Source organism: Anomaloglossus baeobatrachus (assembly GCF_048569485.1).
Source record: "Anomaloglossus baeobatrachus isolate aAnoBae1 chromosome 2 unlocalized genomic scaffold, aAnoBae1.hap1 SUPER_2_unloc_1, whole genome shotgun sequence".
In the NCBI taxonomy this organism is placed as follows: Eukaryota; Metazoa; Chordata; class Amphibia; order Anura; family Aromobatidae; genus Anomaloglossus; species Anomaloglossus baeobatrachus.
This window is the reverse complement of record NW_027441779.1, coordinates 1,702,668-1,727,781: the sequence shown is the minus strand read 5'-3', so window position 1 is coordinate 1,727,781 and position 25,114 is coordinate 1,702,668. Positions and strand designations below refer to the sequence as shown.

General features: G+C 44.7%; 1 protein-coding gene across 1 annotated transcript in view; it reads left to right on the top strand.

Annotated features, from left to right (window-relative positions):
* The window catches only part of CWF19L2 (CWF19 like cell cycle control factor 2), a 195,843-nt gene extending 173,283 nt beyond the window's left edge, over positions 1-22,560 (top strand). The window contains exons 17-18 of the mRNA XM_075331313.1: positions 21,656-21,757; positions 22,258-22,560. Of these exons, the coding sequence (XP_075187428.1) occupies positions 21,656-21,757; positions 22,258-22,398 (243 nt within the window). The 3' untranslated portion in view covers positions 22,399-22,560. The remainder of the gene's footprint in view (positions 1-21,655; positions 21,758-22,257) is intronic.
* Positions 22,561-25,114: the final 2,554 nt, after the last annotated feature.

Genomic DNA, 25,114 nt, shown 5'->3' with positions numbered 1-25,114 from the left:
GCGCCTATGATTGGTTGCAGTGAGACACGCCCCCACGCTGAGTGACAGGTGTCTCACTGCACCCAATCACAGCAGCGAGTGGGCGTGTCTATACTGTGTAGTGAAATAAATAATTAAATAATTAAAAAAAACGGCGAGCGGTCCCCCCCAATTTTAAAACCAGCCAGATAAAGCCATACAGCTGAAGGCTGGTATTCTGAGGATGGGGAGCTCCACGTTATGGGGAGCCCCCCAGCCTAACAATATCAGTCAGCAGCTGCCCAGAATTGCCGCATACATTAGATGCGACAGTTCTGGGACTGTACCCGGCTCTTCCCGATTTGCCCTGGTGCGTTGGCGGGGTAATAAGGAGTTATTGGCAGCCCATAGCTGCCAATAACTCCTAGATTAATCATGTCAGGCGTCTCCACGAGATACTTTCCATGATTAATCTGTAAGTGACAGTAAATAAACACACACACACCTGAAAAATCCTTTATTAGAAATAAAAAAACACAAACATATACCCTGGTTCACCACTTTAATAAGCCCGAAAAAGCCCTCCATGTCCGGCGTAATCCAGGATGGTCCGGCGTCGCATCCAGCTCTGCTGCATGGAGGTGACTGGAGCTGCAGAAGACACCGCCGCTCCTGTCAGCTCCACACAGCAACTGAGGTGAGTAGCTGAGCGGTCACTGAGGTTACCCGCTGACACTGGATCCAGCGGTGGCCGCGGGTAACCTCAGTGACAGCTCAGCTGATCGCGCTATTCCCTTCATTAGCTGCGTGGAGCTGACAGGAGCGGAGGTGTATGCGGCAATTCTGGGCGGCTGCTGGCTGATATTGTTAGGCTGGGGGGCTCCCCATAACGTGGAGCTCCCCATCCTGAGAATACCAGCCTTCAGCCGTATGGCTTTATCTGACTGGTTTTAAAATTGGGGGGGACCGCACGCCGTTTTTTTCAATTATTTAATTATTTATTTCACTGCACAGTATAGACACACCCACCGGCTGCTGTGATTGGGTGCAGTGAGACATCGGTCACTCAGCGTGGGGGCGTGTCTCACTGCAACCAATCATAGGCGCCGGTGGGCGGGGAAAGCAGGGAATACGAGATTGTTTAATGAGCGGCTGGCTTTTTCAAAATAGTAAAAGCCGCCGGAGCAGTGTGAATGCCGTGCAGCGCCGGGGATCGGTGAGTATGAGAGAAGGGGGTAAGAGGGATAGACTGACATGGACAGAAAGAGAGGGCCAGAGATAGTGACCGACTGACAGAGATTAGTGAATGACAGACATTGTGAGGCGCTTTAGAACGCAGCTTTTCAGCTGCGCTCTGAAGCGGACCTTTTATAAGCTGCGGTGCAGAGCGCACACCTGCGCACATAGCCTCAGACATCAAAATCGTATGAGGGATGTCACACGTTTCAATTGACTAGGTTCGTACAACGAAACGTCCAATGTATGAGGAATAAACGACGTGTATGCGATCACCGTATTTGCGTTCAATCTTGATCGCACGTAGGTGTCACACGCAAATACGTCACGAACGATGCCGGATGTGCGTCACTTACAACTTGACCCCAACGACGGATTGTGAGATATATTGAAGCGTGTAAAGCGGGCTTTAGGGTCGTTGTCCTGCTAGAAAGTTAACCTGGGGTCCAAGCTCATGTCTTTTGTAGCCTCTAAAAGGCATTCTTCCAGGATTACCCTGTATTTAGCACCATCCATGTCCCCATTAACTCTAACCAGCTTCCCTGCCCCTGCTGAAGAAAAGCCTCTCCACAGAATGATGCTGCTACCACCACGTGTGACTGTGGAGATGGTGTTTTCAGGATAATGTGCAGTATTAGTTTTCCATTACACATAACATTTTTTTATTTAGACCAAAAGTAATAGTCTCATCTGAACAGAGCACCTTCTTACACATGCCATGTAGGGGACACAGCATGTTGAAAAAGGTGCTCTGGTCCGATAAGGCCAATGTTGAACTCATACAAATGCAAAATGGAAAATAATGGAAAACTAACACTGCATATTAGCATGAAAACACCATCCCCACCATCACACATGACTGTGGCAGCATCATGCTGTGGGGAGACTTTTCTTCAGCAGGGGCAGGGAAGCTGATCAGAGTTGTTGGAAAGATGTATGGAGCTAAATACAGGGCAGTCCTGGAAGAAATCCTGTTAGAGCCTGCAAAAGTGTTGAGACTGGAGTGTAGGTTAACCTCCCAGCAGGTCAATGACCCTAGATGTACCCCCAAAGCTACAATGGGATGGTTTAGATCAAAGCATATTCAAGTGTGTGAATGACACAGTCAAAGTCAAGACCTAAATCCCATTAAGAATCTGTGACGAGACTGTTAACAGTTTCCATCCAATCTTACTGAGCTAGAGCTATTTAGCAACGAAGAATGGGCAAAAATATTAGCCTCTAGATGTGCAAAGCTGGTAGAGACATTTCTCAAGACTTATTGCAGCAAAAGGTGGTCCTGCAAAATAACTACGGTACTCAAGAAAGGCTAAACAGAAATGCACATCACAATTTTCAGATTTATATTTTTCAAATATCTAGAAAACCGTGTATAATTTAATTTACACTTCACAAATACCTGCTACTTAGTGTTAGTATATCACATAAAATCCTAATTATATAAATTTCAATTTGTGTTTAAGTGAAAAAGTCCACTGGGTGGGAATACGTTTTTAACGCCACTTTGTCTATCTGTCTACCTGCACTCTGTTTTCCCCCATTTTAATGCTATATTTTGTATTACTTCTCAGTCCTCTTGCTTTGCTGTATTTTCCTCTGATGATCGTTATCCTACTTTTGAGATTACCTCTAATTCCAATTTGTATGAAATTTTCAGAGCAAAGAGTAATTCTCTCCCTTTTTTTCTCTGACGAGATTATACGAGATCTGATGATTTCTGAGGATAGATTACAGTGTTTTTCAGTAATGCCATCCATCATCTACATAGGCCGTGGAGCGATCCGCCGGTAATGCCGCGACATTCATCTGCCGTAGACGTCCAGCCTGGCTTTATCCACTCATGCCCATTAGACGCCTTTTCTGTGGAGGTCGAGCTGTCTGCAGATGTAGCTTTTCATATAATGACAAATCTCACACTATGTCTGGAGCAGCCCATGGGCTCTCGGTGACATTTTGAATGTCAGATTTAATGTCAGCGTCTCACAAAGACAAAGTTTTATACTTTAATCTATTTCTTTCATATTTCTTGTATAATACTTTATAGGTTAATCACTCATATCTCCATGACAAATCAATAAATCACTGGACATTTTATGTATTATTTGCTTATAGTCATGTTTTTTTGTATTAATTTCTGGGACCTTCCAAGGCCATGTGCCCACGGGACGCTCGTACCTGCGGATATATTTGCAGGTACGGCCGCATGTTTCCCGCAGCTGCCCGCCGGCATCCGCAGCTATTTTTAGTTGCGAGTTTCCAGCGGAATAGCTGCGGGAAACATGCGGAGTTTCACGCGATTTACCTGCGGACGTCCCGGCCTCTATCTCCATAGCGGAGGGCCGGGATCTCCGCAAGTAAATCCGCATGAATAATTGACATGCAGTTAGGTGAGGCTGAGGGATCTCCGCAGGAGATTCCGCAGCCGCACTTTCCGCAGCGTGGACACAGACACTCCCCATGTCCCATAGGGTAACATGGGGAGTGCCTGTACATGCTAGAACCTGCGGATTTATCTGGAAAATCCAGATAAATCCGCAGGTTTTCCGCGGCAAACTCCGCAGCATAAAGCTCCCGTGGGCACATGGCCTAAGGGTTTGTTTTTGGTTTGTGTTTTTTTGTCGTTGTGTTTTTTGTTGTTTTTGTTGTCAAATTTTGCAGGCATAATATGTCCCTGCTCAGGGCTCTATGTTGGGTTGGGGCTCTGCATTGCTTTTTTAAAAATTTTGTGAAACATTCATAATGGGTACCTGCAGGCACCACCAGGGGGAGCTCAACACATACAGATGTATATAGTTAATATGGGAATCTATACTGGCTGCATATTTATGTTTGCCGTTATCTCCCGGTAGTGGTTGTTGCTTGCAGCCAGAATAAAATTATGTAGCAAGTCCATTAATGATTTGACAACTAGGCCATTAAACCGTGACACAAAACTCTTAGTGTTAAGTCTCAGCCTCCAGTAGCCAACAGCCTATCACATTCACATTGCTGGAATCTGTTCCCAATGGCAGCCTCCTATGCTACAAGGAGGAAGACGCCAAAGTGCTTTTGTGTCCCACACCATCTACAAACTGATGCACCGTAAGGAGGAAGGGGTGGAGAAAGAGGGGCATAAAACCAGCGTGCAGAGACACCGCCGGTGATTAGAAGAAAAAAATGGCCACATTGATAGGTCAGGAGTAACATGGCTGCTGACTGCCTGGAAATATCCTGCCCGATGATTGACTGGAAATAATCAGCTCACCGATTTTCTGACTGCTCCAAATGGCCAAATACATTTTTGGTTAGTCTGCCCTTCTACCATCTGGCCCTCATAGAGAATGAGAGAGACTTCCATGGATACATAATATGCCACATGGCACAGTCCCACTCCAGCCCACCGATCTGACCAACCCCAACCATCTCAGGCTAAGGGGGAGTTCAGATGGGTAAGTAGAACAGCCTTCATCAGCAACCAGCCCACAGAGAGAAAGAGAGAGACATCCACGGTTGCACTGGATGCCGTATGGCATGGTCCCAATCCAGCTCACCGACCTTACCAACTCCAACCATCTCATGCCAAGGGGAGTTCAGATGGATAAGTAGAACAGCCATAATTAGCAACTGGCCCGGAGAGAGAGAGTGCGAGATATCCAAGGATACACAGGATGCTGCATGGCATGTTCCCACTCTAGCCCCCTGACCTGACCAACGCTAACCATCTTAGGCCAAGGGGAGTTCAGATGGGCAAGTAGAACAGCCATGAGCAGCAACTGGCCCCTACACAATAATCGTCCCCCTTTCCCCTGGAGCCATTCACTGGCAACCACCACCCCCAGGAAAGCAGTATAGGTGGAGTGTTGGGAGAACTGGTACATGACATGGTTATACTTATCTGTCCTGAAGATACGTATCCTTTTAACATCTGCTCCATGCACCCAGACGTCATGCGGGGCGGCGGGCAAGAGCTAGATGGCTTATGGACTTCCGCCCTAGTACCTAACTACCGTCAGTGTCAAGGTACATTAGTCCGGTCACACAAACATGAGAGGATACGGGCTGAATAACAACAGCCTATACTCGCCATCGCTACATGGGTGACACAGGGTGCACAATTACACTCTATTACACAGAGACATCAATCTGAAAAAACCAAATCAAAAAGCTCCTTAAGACATATAGGCCCTGCCTCCAACAGACACTACGAAAACGGAGGCGATCTGACTCCGGCAGGTGAAATACAGTGGTTAGAAAACATTTTTTGCCCCCTTCCTGATTTTTTATTCTTTTGCATGTTTGTCACACTTAATTGTTTCAGATCACCAAGCAAAATTAAATCTATGACAAGGATAACACAAGTAAACACAAAATACAGTGTATAAATAAAGGTCTTTATTATTATTAAGGGAAAAATAAATTCAAACCTACAGGGCCCTGTGTGAAAAAGCCCTAAAACTGGGCAAAGAGTCTTTTACAATGTTCTTGAGGAATTTTGGCCCACTCATCTTTGCAGAATTGTTGTAATTCAGCCACATTAGAGGGTTTCTGAGCATTACCCTTTTAAGGTCATGCTATAGCATCTCAAATGGATCAAGGTCAGGACTTTGACTAGGCCACTCCAAAGTCTTAATTTTGTTTTTCTTAAGCCATTCAGAGGTGGACTTACTGGTGTGTTTTGGATCATTGTCCTGCTTCATAACTCAAGTGCGCTCCAGCCTAAGGTCATTAACAGATGGCCGGACATTCTCCTTCAGAATTTTTTGGTAGACTGCAAAATTCATGGTTCAATTTTACACACAGTCTTCCAGGTCCTGAAGCAACAAAACAGCCCCAGACCATCACACTACCACCAGCATATTTCACTATCGGTATGAAGTTCCTTTTCTCAAATGCTGTGTAACTTCTACGCCAGTTGTAATAGGGCATACACATTCAAAAAAGTTCAACTTTTGTCTCATTAGTCCACAGAGTATTCTTCCAAAAGTCTTGGGGATCATCAAGATGTTTTCTGGTAACATTGAGATGAGCTTTTATGTTCTTTTTGCTCAGTGGTTTTCGTCTTGGAACTCAAGACATTTTTACCCAGTCTCTTTCTTATGGTGGAGTCATGAACTCAGGCAAATGAGACTGGCAGTTCTTTGGATATTGTTGTGGGGTCTTTTGTGAACTCTGAGTCATCGCTGCTCTCTTATGGTAATTTTGGTCAGCTGGCCACTCTTGGGAAGGTTTGCCACTTGTGGATAATGGCTCTCCTTGTGGTTTGCTGGAGTCCCAAAGCTTTAGAAATGGCTTTATAACCTTTTCCAAACTGATAGATCTCAATAACATTTTTTTTTTCATTTGTTCCCAAATTCCTTTGAATGCTGGCATGATGTCAAGAGTTTTGAGGATCTTTTGGTCTACTTCACTTTCTCAGGCAGTTCCTATTTAAGTGATTTCTTTATTGAGAACAGGTGAGGCAGTAATCGGGCTGGTGTGGCTAGGGAACTTGAGGCCGGCTTCCCAAGATGTGATAAACCACAATTAATTTATGTTTTAAAAGGGAGTGCAATCACTTTTTCCCAAAGATCCCTGTTGGTTTGGATTTATTTTGAACTTCATTTATAAACTGCATTTTGTGATTACTTGTGTTATCTTTGTCTAATATCTAAATTTGTTTAGTGATCTGAAACATTTAAGTGTGACAAACATTAAAAAGAAAAAGAAATCAGGAAGGGGGCAATCACTTTTTCACACCACTGCTATAGTCTGTAGTCTGCCATAAAGAACATTTTACAAATGTGGGGAAATAAACTATTTTTATGGATCTCGTTTTGAGGTACAATTGTCATTTTGATAACTTTTTTTTTCATTTGCATTTTATTGTAGGATGTCCTGGCAGCAATTTTAGAATTTCAATTTCTTATTCTGGCATTTAATATATTGTTTATTAATTTTATATTTTGATAGATCAGCGGGTCTAACCGGGTTAGTAAAAAACCCGGTTAGGCCCAGAACTGTTCCAGGGTATCTGACCGGCACTTAAATGGTGCTGGGGATAGGGGGATTTACAAATTTAGGGCCGTATCAACATCACTCCCACAATTCCCTGTACCTCTGCCTCTCATCGGTGGGTGCCCCCATGTGCTTGTTTTTTTTTCCCATGCAGGCGCTCTGACTGAGCGTCGGATTTTGTTTAGACATTATCATCACTATCACTTGGTGTTATCTTGACGACCGGTTCTGTGCAGTATCCCATCGTGCGTGCTAATCTACTCACGAAGGGGAAAGTCAATATTACTCCCACAATTCCCTACACCTCTGTTAGCCTCAGTGAGTGTTCCTATGTGGTCATTTTCCCCACGCAGGCGCTCTGATGGAGAGTCGGATGTTGTCTAGACCTTTGCATATCTTCACTTTGTCAGCATGGAGAGGCGCTTCATTAATCATGTGCTCTCCTGGCTCCATCTCCATCAGCAGCTGCTCACAGGTGATGTATATACCTTTTAATCATGATTATTTAATGGCACCCACATGTGTTTTGTTGCCACTACTCTCTGCCCTTGAGAAAGCCACCACAGGTGGCGATACGCGTGGGGCTGTGACTCACTCCAGGTCCATCCATCCTACCCTGTCCTGCCTTGGATAGCACATGTCTGATCCGTCCGATTGCACTCAGACTCGGGAGGTTTTCTTTAATTGTGGAGAATTCCTTCTCCTTCTTGCCTCCTTTTCCCCTTCCCCCCCACTCCTTTCCCTTCCTCCCTCCTTCCCCTCCCCTTCCCCTCTCCTTCCCCTCTCCTTCCCCTTCCCCTCTCCTTCCCCTTCCCCTCTCCTTCCCTTCCCCCCTCCTTCCCCTCTCTTTCCCCTCTCCTTCCCCTTCACCCCCTCTTTCCTCTCTCCTTCCCCTTCCCCCCCCTCCTTCCCCTTCCCCTCCCCCCCCTCCTTCCCCTTCCCCCCCTCTCCTTCCCCTTCCCCCCTCCTTCCCCTTCCCCCCTCCTTCCCCTTCCCCCCTCTCCTTCCCCTTCCCCCCCTTCCTTCTCCTTCCCCTTCCCCCCTCCTTCCCCTTCCCCCTCCTTCCCCTTCCCCCTCCTTCCCCTTCCCCCTCCTTCCCCTTCCCCCTCCTTCCCCTTCCCCCTCCTTCCCCTTCCCCCCTCTTTCCCCTCTCCTTCCCCTCCCCCCCTCCTTCCCCTTCCCCCCTCTTTCCCCTCTCCTTCCCCTTCACCCCCTCTTTCCCCTCTCCTTCCCCTTCCCCCCCTCCTTCCCCTTCCCCCCCTCCTTCCCCTTCCCCCCCTCCTTCCCCTTCCCCCCCCTCTCCTTCCCCTTCCCCCCCTTCCTTCTCCTTCCCCTTCCCCTTCCCCCCTCCTTCCCCTTCCCTTTCCAGGATCCCTACAGGGTCAGGTGAGAGAGAGGAAGGCCAGGTTATCTTGCTATATGGTTGCATCATAGTGCCTGGCACACTTTGAACCACACCAATTTGTTGTTGATTTTTTGGGGGGTTTTTTTGTGTGATGATCAGCTCAACCAAGTGATTTCTCTAGCAAGTGTTGGCATTTCTTGCATTCAGTGTATATTTCAATCATTAGTTTTTGGCACTATTTTCTATATGCCTTTCAGGGATATGTGACTGGACCCTCTTTTATATATTCAGGGACTAAGGGTGACATTATCATGCATGGACTGAGTTTCTAATCATTGAATTTTTCTATTTATTGCATACTGAGTAAGTCCCTTTGTTTCATTTTTTGTCATTGGTTTTAAAGGTTTTTAGAGGTGTTACTGTGCATTGTGTTTTGTATTGTGTTTATTATGTGTGGTTTACTTTGCATCAATAAAATATCAGGTTGTATTTATATTCTGTGGTGATCCCAATTTTTTAGGTACACTCTTCTTTCTTTTTTGTTCCCACATGTTGTTTTGTACCTAGGAGATCCCACTTAGGGGTGGTGCCCTCCCGTTTCATTTTCTTGTTCGGGGATTGGCGCAAGCGTGGTATCTTTTTTTTTTAAACTCGTTTTATTGAAAGTTAAGTAAAACATTACATTAAAGAATAAATCAGCAAGTTGTACAGTAAGACAGAGAGTACATGTAAACTGGTTAGTCATCAGGATAATAAAGTATCAACAATCAAATCAGCATCCATTACTCTCAGCATATCCATAGAGCATCAAACTTAGCAAAGGTGTTAGCTCGCGAGGCACATCCAACTCAAGGCAGCGTATCATGAATCACATGTGTCTCCTCTTTGTCTACCGGAGCACTACTGGCTGCGATAATACTGATTGTAGGTTATCAGCAAGAGAACCAGGAGATCCGCCAGTCAAGGGCGACCTCATCCATCTACCCCAAATTTTGTCAAATTTAATTGAAGAGCCTCTTGTCTTATAAACAAATTGTTCAGACGGGATTATAGCATTTACCAATGCAATCCAAGAGGCTCTAGTTGGAGGATGAGTGCTCATCCAATTTAGTATAATGCCCTTCCGGGCCAGAAAAAGAACCTTCTTAATTAATAGATTCTCATCATGGGACCAGGAGTGTACATCTACCACCCCAAATAGACACAGGACTGGGCACATAGCAACCGCTTTTTGAAATATGGCGGAAAGAGTCGTTACAATCTCCCTCCAATAGGAGAGAATGACCCGGCAATCCCATATCATGTGCCAGAAATCAGCACCGTCTCTCCCGCATCTCGGACAGCCCATCCCCACCGAGTTATTCAGTTTTTTCATTTTGTTCAGTCTCTGGGGAGTAATATAACTTTGGTGTATTATATATAATTGGATCAGTCTATTGTTAACAGCAGGAGAGACCAACGTGTGGGACTCAACAATGTCGTCCCATACTACATCATCAATGTCAGGGATCCTGGCACTCCACCTCTCACGGACAGAAAGAGGATTATTCATGGCCTTGGCCCGAATGAGGGAGGAGTATAATTTGGAAACAAGACCACCAGGGCCTTGTGATCTAATAATTCCAATGACTGGGAAGGAAGAGAATCTAACCCCACGGCCAGAGAACTGAGCTCGAAAGGCGTGCCTAATCTGGAGATACTGAAACCCATGAGCTTCCGGCAAGTCGAATTCTGTCCGCAGTTGCGCAAAGGGGCGGAGTTCACCATCCCGGACCAGTGATCCCAGGGAGATTATTCCGCGATTCCTCCATTCACCAAACCCCGGCAACCCACAAAAATGTGGAAGGTCCAAGTTATCCCATAAGGGCGTCTCAGTTGGTACATCACAAAATTCAAATACGGCTTTAGCCTCTTTCCAGATCCTGGCCCCCAATTTGTGTATCGGGAGGACACGACCCTCAGGGGCCCTCCTGTGATCCATCAGTAACGGCCAGAGGAGGTCCACACCTGTGAACTCTGCCAGGAGTCCCTCCGGAGAACCCCCAACCCGGGGAAGTGTCCATGGCCCCAAGTATTTCATTTGTCCGGCCAGATAATACATATAAAGGTCAGGGAGGGCCATACCCCCCATATCCTTGGGTCTTTGTAATTTGGCCAATTGGACCCTTGATCTGGACGAGCCCCAGACAAAGGTAATCATTAAAGATTCCAGGGACCGGAAGAAAGAGCGAGGAATCTGTACAAATACATGCTGGGTAATATAAAGACACTTTGGTTGCACTATCATTTTAAGGAGATTAATCCTTCCCGCCACTGATAGTGGGAGTTGGCTCCATCTATTAAATTTCTCCCCGAAGTACGCTAGTAAGGGGGCTATATTTCTCGCTATCATCTCCGCAGGACTTCCTGTCAGTATAATTCCAAGATATTTGAAATGATCCACCACCGGGACCCTGCATATGTGTTCGTGCGCCAGCTCCTCTCTGTTCCGAGACAGAAAGAGAAGGTACGATTTTGACCAGTTTATTGACAGACCGGAGAACTCCCCAAATCGATCAATCAATTGCACGGCTCTAGGAATGGAGGAATCCGGATCAGATGCAAACAGTAACAAGTCGTCTGCGTAAAAAGATAACCGTTCATCTCCCTTACTACGTCTCACCCCCCGGTAGACTGGGTCCGCCCGAATGCGCACCGCCAGCGGTTCCATGGCAAGAGCGAACAGAAGAGGGGATAGGGGACATCCCTGTCTGGTTCCCCTCCCCAAAGGGAAAGTTTGCGACACACCACCACCCACCTGAATATTAGCAGATGGAGCTTTATATATGATCTCTATCCATCTGATAAATTCGTTGCCGAAACCAAATGCCCGCAGCACCTCCAGTAGGTATGGCCATTCTATAGAGTCGAAGGCTTTGGCTGCATCCAGGGAGACCAGAGCCCAATCCTCCTCTAACTTGGTGCCCATCTGTAAGATCACCTGCGCCCTCCTCAGATTATCCGAGGTACTCCTACCCGGGATGAATCCAGACTGATCCTCATGTACTATAGAGGAGACCACTTTATTGAGTCTAGTTGCTAGAATTTTGGTAAGAATTTTGTAATCAGAGTTCAGCAAAGAGATCGGTCTGTACGAGCCACAATCCAATGGGTCCTTATCTGGTTTCAATAGCAGGACAATGGTTGCCTCATAAAAGGAATCAGGCAACCGACCCTTGCGGAACGAGGCTTCAATCGTTTCCAGGAGGGCTGGGGTCAGCTCCCCCTGATATTTGTCAAAGATCTCAATCGGGAGTCCGTCTGGCCCAGACGCCTTACCCTTATTGAGGGTCTTTATCGCCTCCACCATCTCTTCCATACTAATGGGCTCATCCAAGGCCGATCTCTGAGCCAAAGTCAACCTGGGAAACTCCAGATCTCGTAAGTACTCAGCAATCTCCTCCATTGACACGGTCAGCCTGGACTCATACAGGTTCCTGTAGAAGTCCAAAAATACCTCCAATATACCATTAACGGAAGTAACTGTTCCTCCACGAGGGTCTCTGATCTTGAGGACAGCAGGTGAGCTTATTGGATTGACGCACCAGGAACGCCAGTAAGCTACTGGATTGGTTCCCTTGCTCAAAATACCTCTGGCTCGTGAAGAATACATGCCTCTTAGCCTTGTCTTGCAGATACAATAGATATTTCCTCCCAGCCTGAAGCCACTGAGATCTGTTTTCCTCAGAGGGGTCCGAGGTGAATCTATGTTCAAGCACTCTATTTTGGGTGGCCAGATCCTCCTCCTCCCTGGCCGCCTGTTTCTTGATATAGGAAATAGAGGAGTGACAGCATCCCCTCAGATACGCCTTAAACGCGTCCCAATAAGCCGAGTGATTCTCTTCCACGGAGTTCATTTCCGTATATGCCCCAAGCTGATCAGGAATCCTGTCATTGGCACCAAAGAGTGACAGCCACCAAGGGTTAATTTTCCTTGACAATTTATGAGATTTACATCCTTCCCATTTAATGCCTACAAATACCGGAGAGTGATCTGATACTGATCTAGGCAAATGACAGACCGATTGTACATGGGCGCAGACTCTTTCATTTCCACAGATGTAATCAATTCGAGATAATGAGTTTTTCCCTGGAGTATAACATGTATATTCTCTCAGTACTGGGTTAAAAAAACGCCACATATCGTACCATCCCACTTCCTGTAAGAACATACTCAATCTAGTCTGTATCGTGGGGGAGATCGGGACCTGTCGGGTGTTAAATCTATCCAGTCCCGTGTTATTAATCAGATTAAAGTCCCCCATGCAGAGCACTAAGGCTTGTGGGAATTGTGAGGCAAACTTAGCCGCCTCATATAGAATCGAGATTCCCATTGCAGGGGGGATGTATATGGCTAAGACCACTATCATGACCCCATCGATGTGAGCCTGGATAAACACATACCTCCCATCAGTATCCTTTAAAATTTTACCCGGATCCCACCGCAATGCTTTGTGGACCAGTACCGATACTCCCCTAGAATATGATGAATGAACAGAGTGAGCTGACCATTGAACCCAAGGCTTTTGAAGCACTCTAGTGGTATCCAACAATAAATGGGTCTCTTGTAAACACACAATCTGAGCTTTGGATTTTTTGATATGAGCAAATACTGCCGCCCGTTTCCTGGACGTGCCCAGTCCTCTAACATTCCATGTCATCAAGCTTAAAGCCATGGAGAGATGCCACTTGCTGAATTGCTAGAAAGATATCAAAAACTTAACCTACAGTAGAACTTGGGTAACCGTACCCTTAAATACAAATTGTCGGTTGCGCACACACAACCGACAAAACTAGTCCAGTAGTGCGACCAGGAGAAATTTTCCCTAGCAACGACTAGGGTGAACCAACGTGGCTAGATGGTGTACTTGGTATGGGGGTGTCCTCAAACAAGGACTTGAGCTTCTCCTCCTGCAGTCCAATAGATGAATTACCCTGCAGCTTAAGCCTTTAATCACGCATAAGTGAAGGGACCAAGAATAAATGGAAAAGAAGTAAGAGAGAAAGAGAGAGAAGAGGATAGAGAACAAGGAGAAGAGGAGGAAAAGAGAAGAAGAGAAAAAGAGAAGAAGAGAAAAAAAAAAAAAAGAGGTAAAGAGAAAGAAAGAGAGATAGGGTAGAAGAAAAGAGAGAAAAGGGGAGAGATTAGCATAGGAAATAAAGCGGGGCAAGAGGAGGAATATAGAGATATGAGAAGGAGAGAGAGTGGGGGGGGCTGAGGAAAGGGGGGGAAAAAGAACAATGAGGAGGTAGGGGGGCGATATGAAAGGGAATGAGGAATAAACTGATAGAGGGTTAGAGGGGAAGAAGAGGTGGGAGTGTGAAGCAGATGAGGAGGATTGGCAGGTAATCTTAGACTTAGGATATTATAACACATGGTAACCTCATAAACTTAATATAGCAGTAATAGAGCAGAATTCAACATTATGAACTGGAGTGCGTTGCCAAATACTGCGAACCCAAAGTACAGTTCCAATTTGGATCCAAAAAGGTATAGGATAAAACAAGATCGCATGGAGGAGTTCAGAGCGTCGCAACAGCGGTCTAACCTATGTCCCGTCCGGTGTCACCTCGGTCCGGCCCCATCAGCGACGAGTAATCCGGAGCACAGACCGGGCTAAGCAACGATCCCGGAGAACGCAGCAGCCGTCCCATACGAAGGCGCGGCCCCAAGCCATCCGCCTCCGACGAGGGCCAAACCCGGAGGCTGGTTCAATGGGGAACCAATAATGGACACATCCGGAAAACTCTCATGCCTCTGGGAAGACCACAGGCGCACCTGCGCCTCCGGATAAGATCATTAGCTTCTCAACCAACAGGGAACATAAGATCAAGACGTGAACGCAATTGCGGTCCCGCTCCACTCGCATGCCAGGAGGGATAAAACAAACAGGAATCTTTCGCGCCTTCAGAATCGAGGGACGCAGAGTACCTACGTAGGATGATCCTGAAGCGATCTCAACAGTGATTTCAAACACAACGTCCCAAGGATTGGAGTTGCATCACCGACCTTGCTCCGGATAGGATGAAATAAGTGAATCAGAACCGCGACGCCATCACAACCGCGACCCATCAGGCAGCGCCCGTGACCATGACGCATCAGCGTTTTCTCTTCAATGTATTGATCCAGTCATCCGCTTCCACAGGAGAAGTGAAAAACAGGGATCGCTCTTGATGGACCACTCTGAGACGGGCTGGAAAGATCATGGGAGTAAGCAATATGATGCTCTCTGAGGCGTTTTTTCACCTGGATGAAGGATGCCCTCGTTTTCTGGAGCGACGCCGAGAAATCAGGGAAGATCAATATGGTGGCGTTGTTGTGTAAAATCGGGCCCTTGCGCCGCGCCGCACCGAGGATCGCATCTCTATCTCTGCTGCTCAAAAGTCGGGCCAGGAGAGGTCTAGGCTGCGCTCCCGGAGGAGGAGGTCTGGCCGGTACCCGGTGAGCTCTTTCTATAGCGAATGCCGCCGACAGCGTCGCATCAGGGAGAGTTTCGGAGAGCCACTTTTCCATGAACTTACATGGGTCGCTCCCTTCTGCCCTCTCCGGCATCCCCAGAATTCTGAAATTATTGCGACGCAGGCGATTTTCCAGATCATCAGCCCTCTGCGCCCAGTTATTTGCCGCGCTTTCCAGAGAGGACAGTCTGCCCGGCGTCGCTCTTGCGTTGTCTTCCAGCGTGGAGATTCGCTGCTCGGTCTCCTTTACCCGCTCTCTCAGGTTTTGCAAGTCCAGCCAGAGGAGACCCACATCAACCTTAACCTCCTCGATCTTGCCTGTCAGAGACACTTTTGAATCCTGGATCGCTGCAAGTAACTGCGACGTAACCTGCTGTAAGGTTAGCTCCTGGGATTCCTTGGATCCGGCCTCCATGCTCTCCTCCCTCTCCGCCTCACTGAATTCCCGCTCTGCCTGCTTGCCGGCGCCATCTTGCTGGGAGTCCCGAGCAAACTTCTTCAGCTTCTCAGCCGCCGTTGCGCTGCAACCTCTGCTCATGATACCGATCTGGATGCTCACTGCACCACAGGTAATCCGGAGGTGTATTTAGGCACCAATTTCGGCAGGATTAATAGTATATATCAGCATTGGACTGCGGAGCTGCTCTCAAATGCGACCGCTCATGCTGCCTGCTGGCCACGCCCCCCCCAAGCGTGGTATCTTTACCGAATCACTGGCGCGGCTGTACGCTCCACAGCTCCTCCAGCTCCCCGCTCATTACATATGTACTGCTTTCATCTGTGATTGGTTGCAGTCAGACACGCCCCCAGCATCTGACTGCAACCAATCACAGACTTAGTTTGCGGGTCTAGCGTAGAGAATGAGTGAGCCGCTCATTCAGCGGCGACCTCACTCAGGCTATTTATGGCCACAGGTATCGCCAGTTGTGACCGGGAATCAGCTGAGTGAGGTGACCGCTGATCTTGCGGCTCATTTATTCTTTGGAGCTCACAGCGGGCTGTCCTTTTCTATGGCCGCTCGCTGTGATCTTCAGATGTAGCAGAGCTGAATCGTCGTGGGACCTCGTGTGGATTACGTCGGACCTGCAGGGTGTTGGGGGTTAATAAAGTGGTGAAAGAGGGGGCTTTTTGTATTTTATTTCAAATAAATGATTTTTTTGGTGTTTGTGTTTTTCTTGTCACTTATTACAGATTGGTGATGGGTGGTGTCTCATAGACGCCTGCCATTACCAATCTAGGGCTTAGACGCAGCTATAAGCTGCAATTAACCCCTTATTCCCTCGATTGCCACCGCACCAGGGCAATTCGGGAAGAGCCGGGTAAAGTGCTGTGATTGTCGCATCTAATGGAGGGGTGACTTTAAAGCTAGTTTAGCTAAATGTCTCACTACCTCAGCAGGGAAAAAGTAAAGGGAATCAGTTAGGGTAAGAACGCACATTGCTTTTTACCTGCTTTTTCAACTGCAGCGTTTAATGCCAAAATGGATGTGTTCTGCTTTTCAAGCAAAGCCTATGGGAATTTGGTTTTCTAAACCGCACTATGCTGTTCAAACTGCAGCCTTTTGACATGTCAATTGTTTTTGCCATTTGGGTTTTGCACTGCAAAGCTGAGTTTTTGACCAAAGTTCTGCAACAAAAAGGCTGCAGTTTGAACTGCATAGTGGGGTTTAGAAAACCAAATTCCCATAGACTTTGCTTGAAAAGCAGAACACATCCATTTTGGCATTAAACGCTGCAGTTGAAAAAGCAGCAAAAAAGCAGGTAAAAAGCAAAGTGCGTTCTTACCCTAATACAAGTTTTCCCCAAATCTGCCACATAATCATATATATCAAAAAGTCTGACCCACACATCCAAAAGGTGTGAACAGGTGCCAGGTGCAAGCACAATATAACTACAAAAATACATTCAGCTGCACTCTAAAATGCTAACAGTGAATAAGGGAACTCTGACATTGCATTTCTGCTACAGGAATATGCTAAAAAGAGATATTTAGCTTATGTATTTGCCAATGCAAACCCAGTAACCACAACACGGTCATCTTTTATTTATATATCTACAGTACAGACCAAAAGTTTGGACACACCTTCTCATTCAAAGAGTTTTCTTTATTTTCGTGACTCTAAAAATTGTAGATTCACATTGAAGGCATCAAAACTATGAATTAAAACATGTGGAATGAAATACTTAACAAAAAAGTGTGAAACAACTGAAAATATGTCTTATATTCTAGGTTCTTCAAAGTAGCCACCTTTTGCTTTGATTACTCTTTTGCACACTTTTGAATGAGAAGGTGTGTCGAAACGTTTGGTCTGTACTGTGTTCCTTTAGCAGCATTTAAAAGGCTCTCTGAAGGCACAGATTAATTGAGAGGGATCAAACTTTGTGTACCGCTACCGTACTTACTGAAATGATGGCTGCCCATGCAGGAAGCCAGGTTGATGCTAATCATCTTTAACACACTCACAGCTTGCAAGACACTTCTATATCCAGTAAAGCAATGTAAGACATTAAACTGTAAGTCAGGCTTTAGCTTGTTTTTAAAGTAATAGAAGAAAAAGTGAAAAATTTTAAATGATCAAATGATCAAAAGGATGTATTTATAATTCTTACTAGTAAATGTCGTAGGTTTCAAAGGTCTTTTCTCAGGTCTCTACTTTGATCTCTTTTTCCGACTATAAATAACATAAAAGGGATAGATCTGATGTGGCTTATTAAAGAAGAAGAATATTCCCCAGCTCCGGATTGAATTGAGCCTTCTTATTTATTTATTCCTAATCTGCCCGAGTTCAGAGACCTCTTCACCTTTTAGATGACACCATATGGAGTTTTTTGTTCCCTGTTCACATGTCATCAGCCATTCGTTCCATAGTCTCGCTGAAATAAAAGAAGTATTTATAGATGTGAGGGACGGTATGATGGCTCACAATGTGTTATGGGATTTAACACTGCTAGATTTATTTTTTGCCCTACTATATTTTAAGGAGAACCTGTCACTAGATTTGCCTACATATATATATATATATATATATATATATATATATATATATATATAGCATATTATATATATATATATATATATATATATATATATAGCATATTATATATATATATATATATATATATATATATATATATATATATATATAGCATATTATATATATATATATATGTATGTATATATATATATATATATATATATATATATATATATAATATGCTATGTGTGTATATATATATATATATATATATATATATATAGACACAGACACACACACAGTGTCCACCAGGGCCGGGCTGGGACTAAAATTCAGCCCTGGCATTTGGCGGTGCACAGGCCACTTTTCGCGTGGTGAATGTGTAACATCTTTGTGCACTTATAGATTGTGTAACACGACCATATAACATGCAGTCACGGCTGTGTCCAGTATTACAGCTCAGGCCTATTTATTGCTCTTAGTTGCAGAATCTGGTGAAGCCGCTATTTTCCTACAGAGCTGGGTCTCGCAGATAATGAAGAGGATGCTGCTCTCCAAATAATGCTGTGGCCTCGTCATATAGCTGATGGGCAGGGATACAAAATCAGAACCCCTGAACTAATATTGATAACCTATTCTACAGATAGGTGATCAGGGAAGCTGTAACTTTCACTGGTGATAATTTTGGGTGCATACCACTTAGGGAATGTGCAATGACATTTTTTGGGGGCATATCCCACCATGGAAACCACTATGAAAAAAAAACACTCGAATGACCATATCCATCTACTCGCTGTTCCCAGGTTCAGGCTTATGAGCATCTTTTACTCACTTCAGGTTTCTAAAACCACCAAGTGATTAAAAAAGTGACCGCTCCATTCTTCTGGTGTTTTCCACTCGGAAAATATTCTGTATTTTACAATGCAGATCAATGGGAAGGCTCGGAATATGCCGCAATCTACAACTCCCAGCTTGTCCTTAACAATGGTAAGGAGATGCTAGGAGTTGTTGTTATCAGACTGCAGACCATACAGGAATCACAATACTGATAAGACGCAGGCAGTATCACAAATAATCATTTATACCCAGGTACCTTTATAGGTGACATCTTCTGAGTCGTTCCCATCCTTTTTGTATCCACGCAGTAGACGCCATGATGAGGTTTTGTGCCCACCGCTCGTCTCTGAAGCCCTCCCTCTTTATTCTTCAGCAGCTCTTCCCCACACAGCACCTTTAAAAATAAAAGTATCATTATACTGCCCCATAAATATAAATATCTCCCATGCTGTGCCCCTGAATAAATAATTGCTGTGCTTCCTTCACAAAATATCCCCCCCCACTGCCCTTTTCCAAACTACCTCCCACACTGCCTCTCTCCTTAATATACCCCCACGCTGCCTCCTTCCATAATGATCCCATACACAGCTTCTCTCCATTATGTCCCCTCCACACTGTTCTCTTTTTAATATACCCCCACACTGCCCCTCTCCATAATATTCCCCCATATTGCCTATTTTTTTTATTAATATTTATTTATATATCTGCTCTTTTGTATCCCCCCCAACACACACACACACACTACAATGCACCCTCATTCCCCCTACACACACACACACACACACACACACACACACAATACAATGCACACCCATTACTCCTACACAAACACACACACACACACAATACAATGCACCCTCCATTACCCCTCTCCCCCACAGACACAATACAATGCACCCTCCATTACCACCTACACATACACACAAATACAATGCACCCCCCATCACCCTCTACACGCACACAGAAATACAATGCACCCCCCATTATCCCCTCCCCCCACACACAATACAATGCACCCTCCATTACCCCCTCCCCAGACATAATACAATGCACCCCCCATCACCCACTACACACACAAATGACACTACCCCATCACTACACACTCCTGCCTCCCCCTCCCTCGGAATACAGTACTCTCCCTCTGCTAAGCTGTGTTCCTTCACAAATGTTCCTCGTTATGTGTCCTCAGCCCCGCCCAACTCATCCCCATTAATTAAAGCTTTCATCTTCCGCTCCTCCATGGAGCGCTTACCGCTGCCTGATGTATCCAGTGTGGCGCCCGCAGCACTGTGATGAACTCAGCAAGGCGCTGATCTGATCACTTTGCTGCACGTCGGGGGCGGGGCTCAGTCCCGGCGCACTGTTCAAATGTATTTACGTCTGAAAGACGCAAATACATTTGAATAGGAAGAAGGAGGAAGCTGTGGTTACCAGTACCGCCACCGCCGCGCTCCTCAGCAGTGTGTGCATGTTGGGCACACTATCACACAGCAGGGCTGGCACAGCGCACTGCCTCCTGGTCCTGCTGCAGCTAGTGTGCCCGGCATGCACACACTGCTGAGAAGCGCGGCGGCAACTGCAGATACAGCGGCCCACTACAGGCACCGGCCCATCTGGCATTTGCTAGAATTGCCCTATGGTCAGTCCGGGCTTGGTGTCCACCCATATCCTGTCCACCGCCATTAACTTGAGAACGGCGGCAGCTATAGGCAAAGAAGTGGTGTCTAGGTATAGTAAAGTAGCCATGCACTATGCAATGAAGCCACCTTTAGTGCCACCTGGTGGAAAACAATGGAGTTAGCATTTTTATCTCAAACGGAACGAGATAAAGAAAAAAAAGTGAATTACAAAGTTGTAGGGCATCATCAATTCAATACAAATCGACACCTTGCATACAGAAATGCTATGATTAGAACGTGTAAAACTCACAAGGCTGCGGATGTGAAGCAATACCTCATGGAGACCTTCCTACAAGTCATTGGGTATGGTGGCTGTGTGGACTGGCCTCCATGCTCACCTGACCAGACCCCATTGGACTTCTTTCTGTGAGGTCACATCAAACAACTGGTGTATGCGACCCCTCCACCAGCATTGCAGGACCTACGACGACGTATCACAGATGCTTGTGCAAACGTGTCACCCACCATATTGCACAGTGTGCAGCAAGATACAGTATGCTGTCCAGAGTCCAGATGTGCATTGCAGCTGACGGGGGCCACTTTGAGCATCAAGTTAAATGAGCGCCATATGCGTGACCAGCATGCAATGTTTTTGGGGGAGGGGTCATGGGTTTCATATCATAGCATTTCTGTATGCGAGGTGTCGATTCGTATTGAATTGATGATGCCCTGCAACTTTGTAATTCACTTTTTTTTCTATCTTGTTCCGTTTTCGAGATAAAAATGCTAACTCCGTTGTTTTCCACCAGGTGGCGCTATAGGTGGTTTCATTGCGTAGCACATGGATACTTTACTATACCTAGACACCACTTCTATTCCTATAGCTGCCGCCGCTCTCAAGTTAATGTCGGTGGACAGGATATGGGTGGACACACTGTATATTTGTGTATGTATATGTATATATATATATATATATATATATATATATATATATATATACATATATATATATATATATATATATATATATATATATATATATATTGTGTGTGTGTGTGTGTGTAAATATATCATTATCAACTGTCTACTTTAATACCAATTATTAAATAAAATATCACTCTTAAATCTTTTTCTCTCAGCAATCATATAAGGCCTTTGTAGCCCTGCATCTAAGATCATCACACAACTGTTTTTTTTTATAATTTTTTTTTTAAGGTTCCAAAAGGTTTGCCGTATTTCTCAGTGGATTTCGGACTACAAGGAGGCTTTGCACACATCATTGAAGATCATAACAAGTTCCCACATTACTTTGGCAAGGTATCTATGTCTTCATGACCACAGAACATTTCTCAGGCTTTCATATTCTATTGGTTGTGAACATTTAGCAAGAGTTTATAGTCTTGGTAACAACCACAAGCGACTAACTGTCACTATATGAGTGGACATAACCATAGAGAGGTTAACTGCAATGCCCTGCACATGAGGTAAGAGACATGGCTATATCAGGAGAACTATACTACATATCTAATTGGAGGTATTTGCTAATATTATTATTACTTTTCCTATTACATATTAGGATAGGATCTTGGAGATGGGAATACCTCTTTAAATGTATTAGAAAATAGCTTAGATTACGGAACTAAATGGATAGGGATTTAAGAGGAGAATTACTTTGGACCACCCCTTTAATGTTTTCTAATGGCTGATCAGTGAGTGATCGCACCGCTAGATCTCCCGCTTGTCTAACGATGGCTGTTCTTGTTGAAGTTGGATGTCAACAGCTTAGCGGTTTATGATAACATGTTTGTGTCTTGTAGGAAATCATCGGTGGCATGTTGGATCTGGAGCCCAGAGTCTGGAGGAAGGCTGTGCGGGAGAACTTTGATGATCAGAGGAAGAAGGTGTTACAGTTTGCACAGTGGTGGAAGCCCTTTGATTTCACAAAAACAAAGGAGTAGCATCTGTGCAATAAATAAATGTATTATATCGATGTTTTGGTAGGTGTGTTTGTTGCTCAGTATATACACTGGGCACATTTTATTTTAAGTGTGATCTGAAAACTGAAGGGGGAAAAAAAAAGTGTAAAATTATTTTAATAAATTTGTAAATAAAAGTTTGTAGCATCATTTTAATAATCACAAATATTTAAAATTCTTGCTTTTTTTTTCTTGTTCTAATGATAATATAGGTATAAAGGAAATAGATCAGCAAATTTTTTATGTTGAACTATACACATACCGTATTTTTCGTTTTATAAGGCGCACCAGATTAAAAAAGGTAAAAAAAAATTAGTTCCGTTTCATAATACGGCGATGCTGCGGGCAGTGCTAAGGGGGCCCTGATACTCACTGCGTGCAGCGGCGCTGTGCTCTGTGCCAGGACTGTGCGGCGCTGCTCTGTACGGGGACTGCTCTGTACGGGGGCTGCTCTGTGCCGGCGCTGTGCGGAGTGGCTCTGCTTTGTGCGGGGCTGCTCTGCTTTGTGCGGGGCTGCTCTGTATAAGCAGGGGTGTGCTCTGTATAAGCAGGGGTGTGTTATAAGACGCCGAATATTATGGAAGAGGTAGAGAATCTCCTCATAAAGCAAATTGATAAAGCAGCGAGTCTCGGAGAGGTAATTATTATGGGGGACTTTAACTATCCTGATATAAATTGGGGAACAGAAACTTGCAGTTCCAGCAAAGGAAATAGATTTTTGATAACAATGAAAGATAATTACCTTTCACAAATGGTACAGGACCCCACAAGAGGGGGAGCACTACTAGACCTTGTACTAACCAATAGGCCAGACCGCATATCAAATATACAAGTTGGGGGTTACTTGGGGAATAGTGATCACAAAATAATAAGTTTTCATGTATTCTTTAGTAAGATGTATAGTAGAGGGGCTACAAGGACACTTAACTTCAGGAAAGCAAATTTTAAACGGTTGAGAGATGATCTTAGTGCAATAAACTGGGATGATGTACTAAGTAATAAAAGTACACAAAGCAAATGGGAGACTTTTATGAGCATCCTGAATAGGGCTTGTGCAGAAAATATACCCTATGGGAACAAACATGCTAGAACTAGAAGGAAACCCCTATGGCTAAATAGAGCTGTAAGGGAAGCAATAAAAGAAAAACAGAAAGCCTTAAAAGAATTAAAGAGGGTAGGTAGTGATGAGGCATTATATAATTATAGAAAATTAAATAAAATATGTAAAAAGCAAATTAAGTTAGCTAAGTTTGAGACAGAGAGACTCATTGCGAGAGAAAGTAAAAATAATCCTAAAATATTCTTTAACTACATAAACAGTAAAAAACTGAAAAGCGATAGTGTTGGCCCCCTTAAAAATAGTCTTGGTGAAATGGTGGAAGGGGATGAGGGTAAAGCCAACCTGCTGAATGACTTTTTTTCTACGGTTTTTATACAAGAAAATGCCATGGAAGATGACATGACCAGTGATACCATAAATTCACCCTTGAATATTACCTGCTTAACCCAGCAGGAAGTACGCCGCCGCCTCGAAATCACTAAGGTTGACAAATCTCCGGGCCCGGATGGCATACACCCCAGAGTACTACAGGAATTGAGTTCTGTGATAGATAGACCATTATTTTTAATCTTCTCAGATTCCTTAATAACAGGGTCGGTACCGCAGGACTGGCGCATAGCAAATGTGGTGCCAATATTCAAAAAGGGGACAAAAACTGAGCCGGGAAATTATAGGCCGGTAAGTTTAACCTCTACGGTTAGTAAAATCCTTGAGGGTTTCTTGAGAGATGCTATACTGGAGTATCTCAAGAAAAATAACCTTATGACCGAGTATCAACATGGATTTATGAGGGATCGATCCTGTCAAGCTAATTTGATCAGCTTCTATGAAGAGGTAAGTTCAAGCCTGGACCAGGGAAATGCAGTGGATGTTGTGTATATGGACTTTTCAAAAGCTTTTGATACGGTGCCACACAAAAGGTTGGTACATAAAATGAGAATAATGGGGATAGGGGAAAATATGTGTAACTGGGTTAAAAACTGGCTCAGTGATAGGAAACAAAGGGTGGTCATTAATGGTACGTACTCGGACTGGGTCTCAGTTCATAGTGGGGTACCACAGGGGTCAGTATTGGGCCCGCTTCTTTTCAACATATTTATAAATGACCTTGTTGGGGGCATGCGGAGTAGAATTTCAATATTTGCAGATGATACTAAACTCTGCAGGGTAATCAATACAGAGGAGGATAATTTTATATTACAGGGAGATTTATGTAAATTGGAGGATTGGGCTGAGAAGTGGCAATTGAAGTTTAATGTAGATAAATGTAAGGTCATGCACTTGGGTAGAGGAAATAACATTTATGATTATGTACTTAATTGTAGAACACTGGGTAAAACAGACACAGAAAAAGACTTGGGTGTATGGGTGGATGGTAAACTTCACTTTAGTGGACAGTGTCAGGCAGCTGCTGCCAGGGCTAATAAAATAATGGGATGTATTAAAAGAGGTATGTGTTCATGAAAAAAATATATAGTTCTACCTCTGTACAAGTCACTAGTGCGACCGCACTTAGAATACTGTGTACAATTCTGGTCACCGATATATAAGAAGGACATAGCTGAACTGGAGAGGGTGCAGAGAAGAGCGACCAAGATTATTAGAGGAATGGGTGGGCTGCAATACCAAGACAGGTTA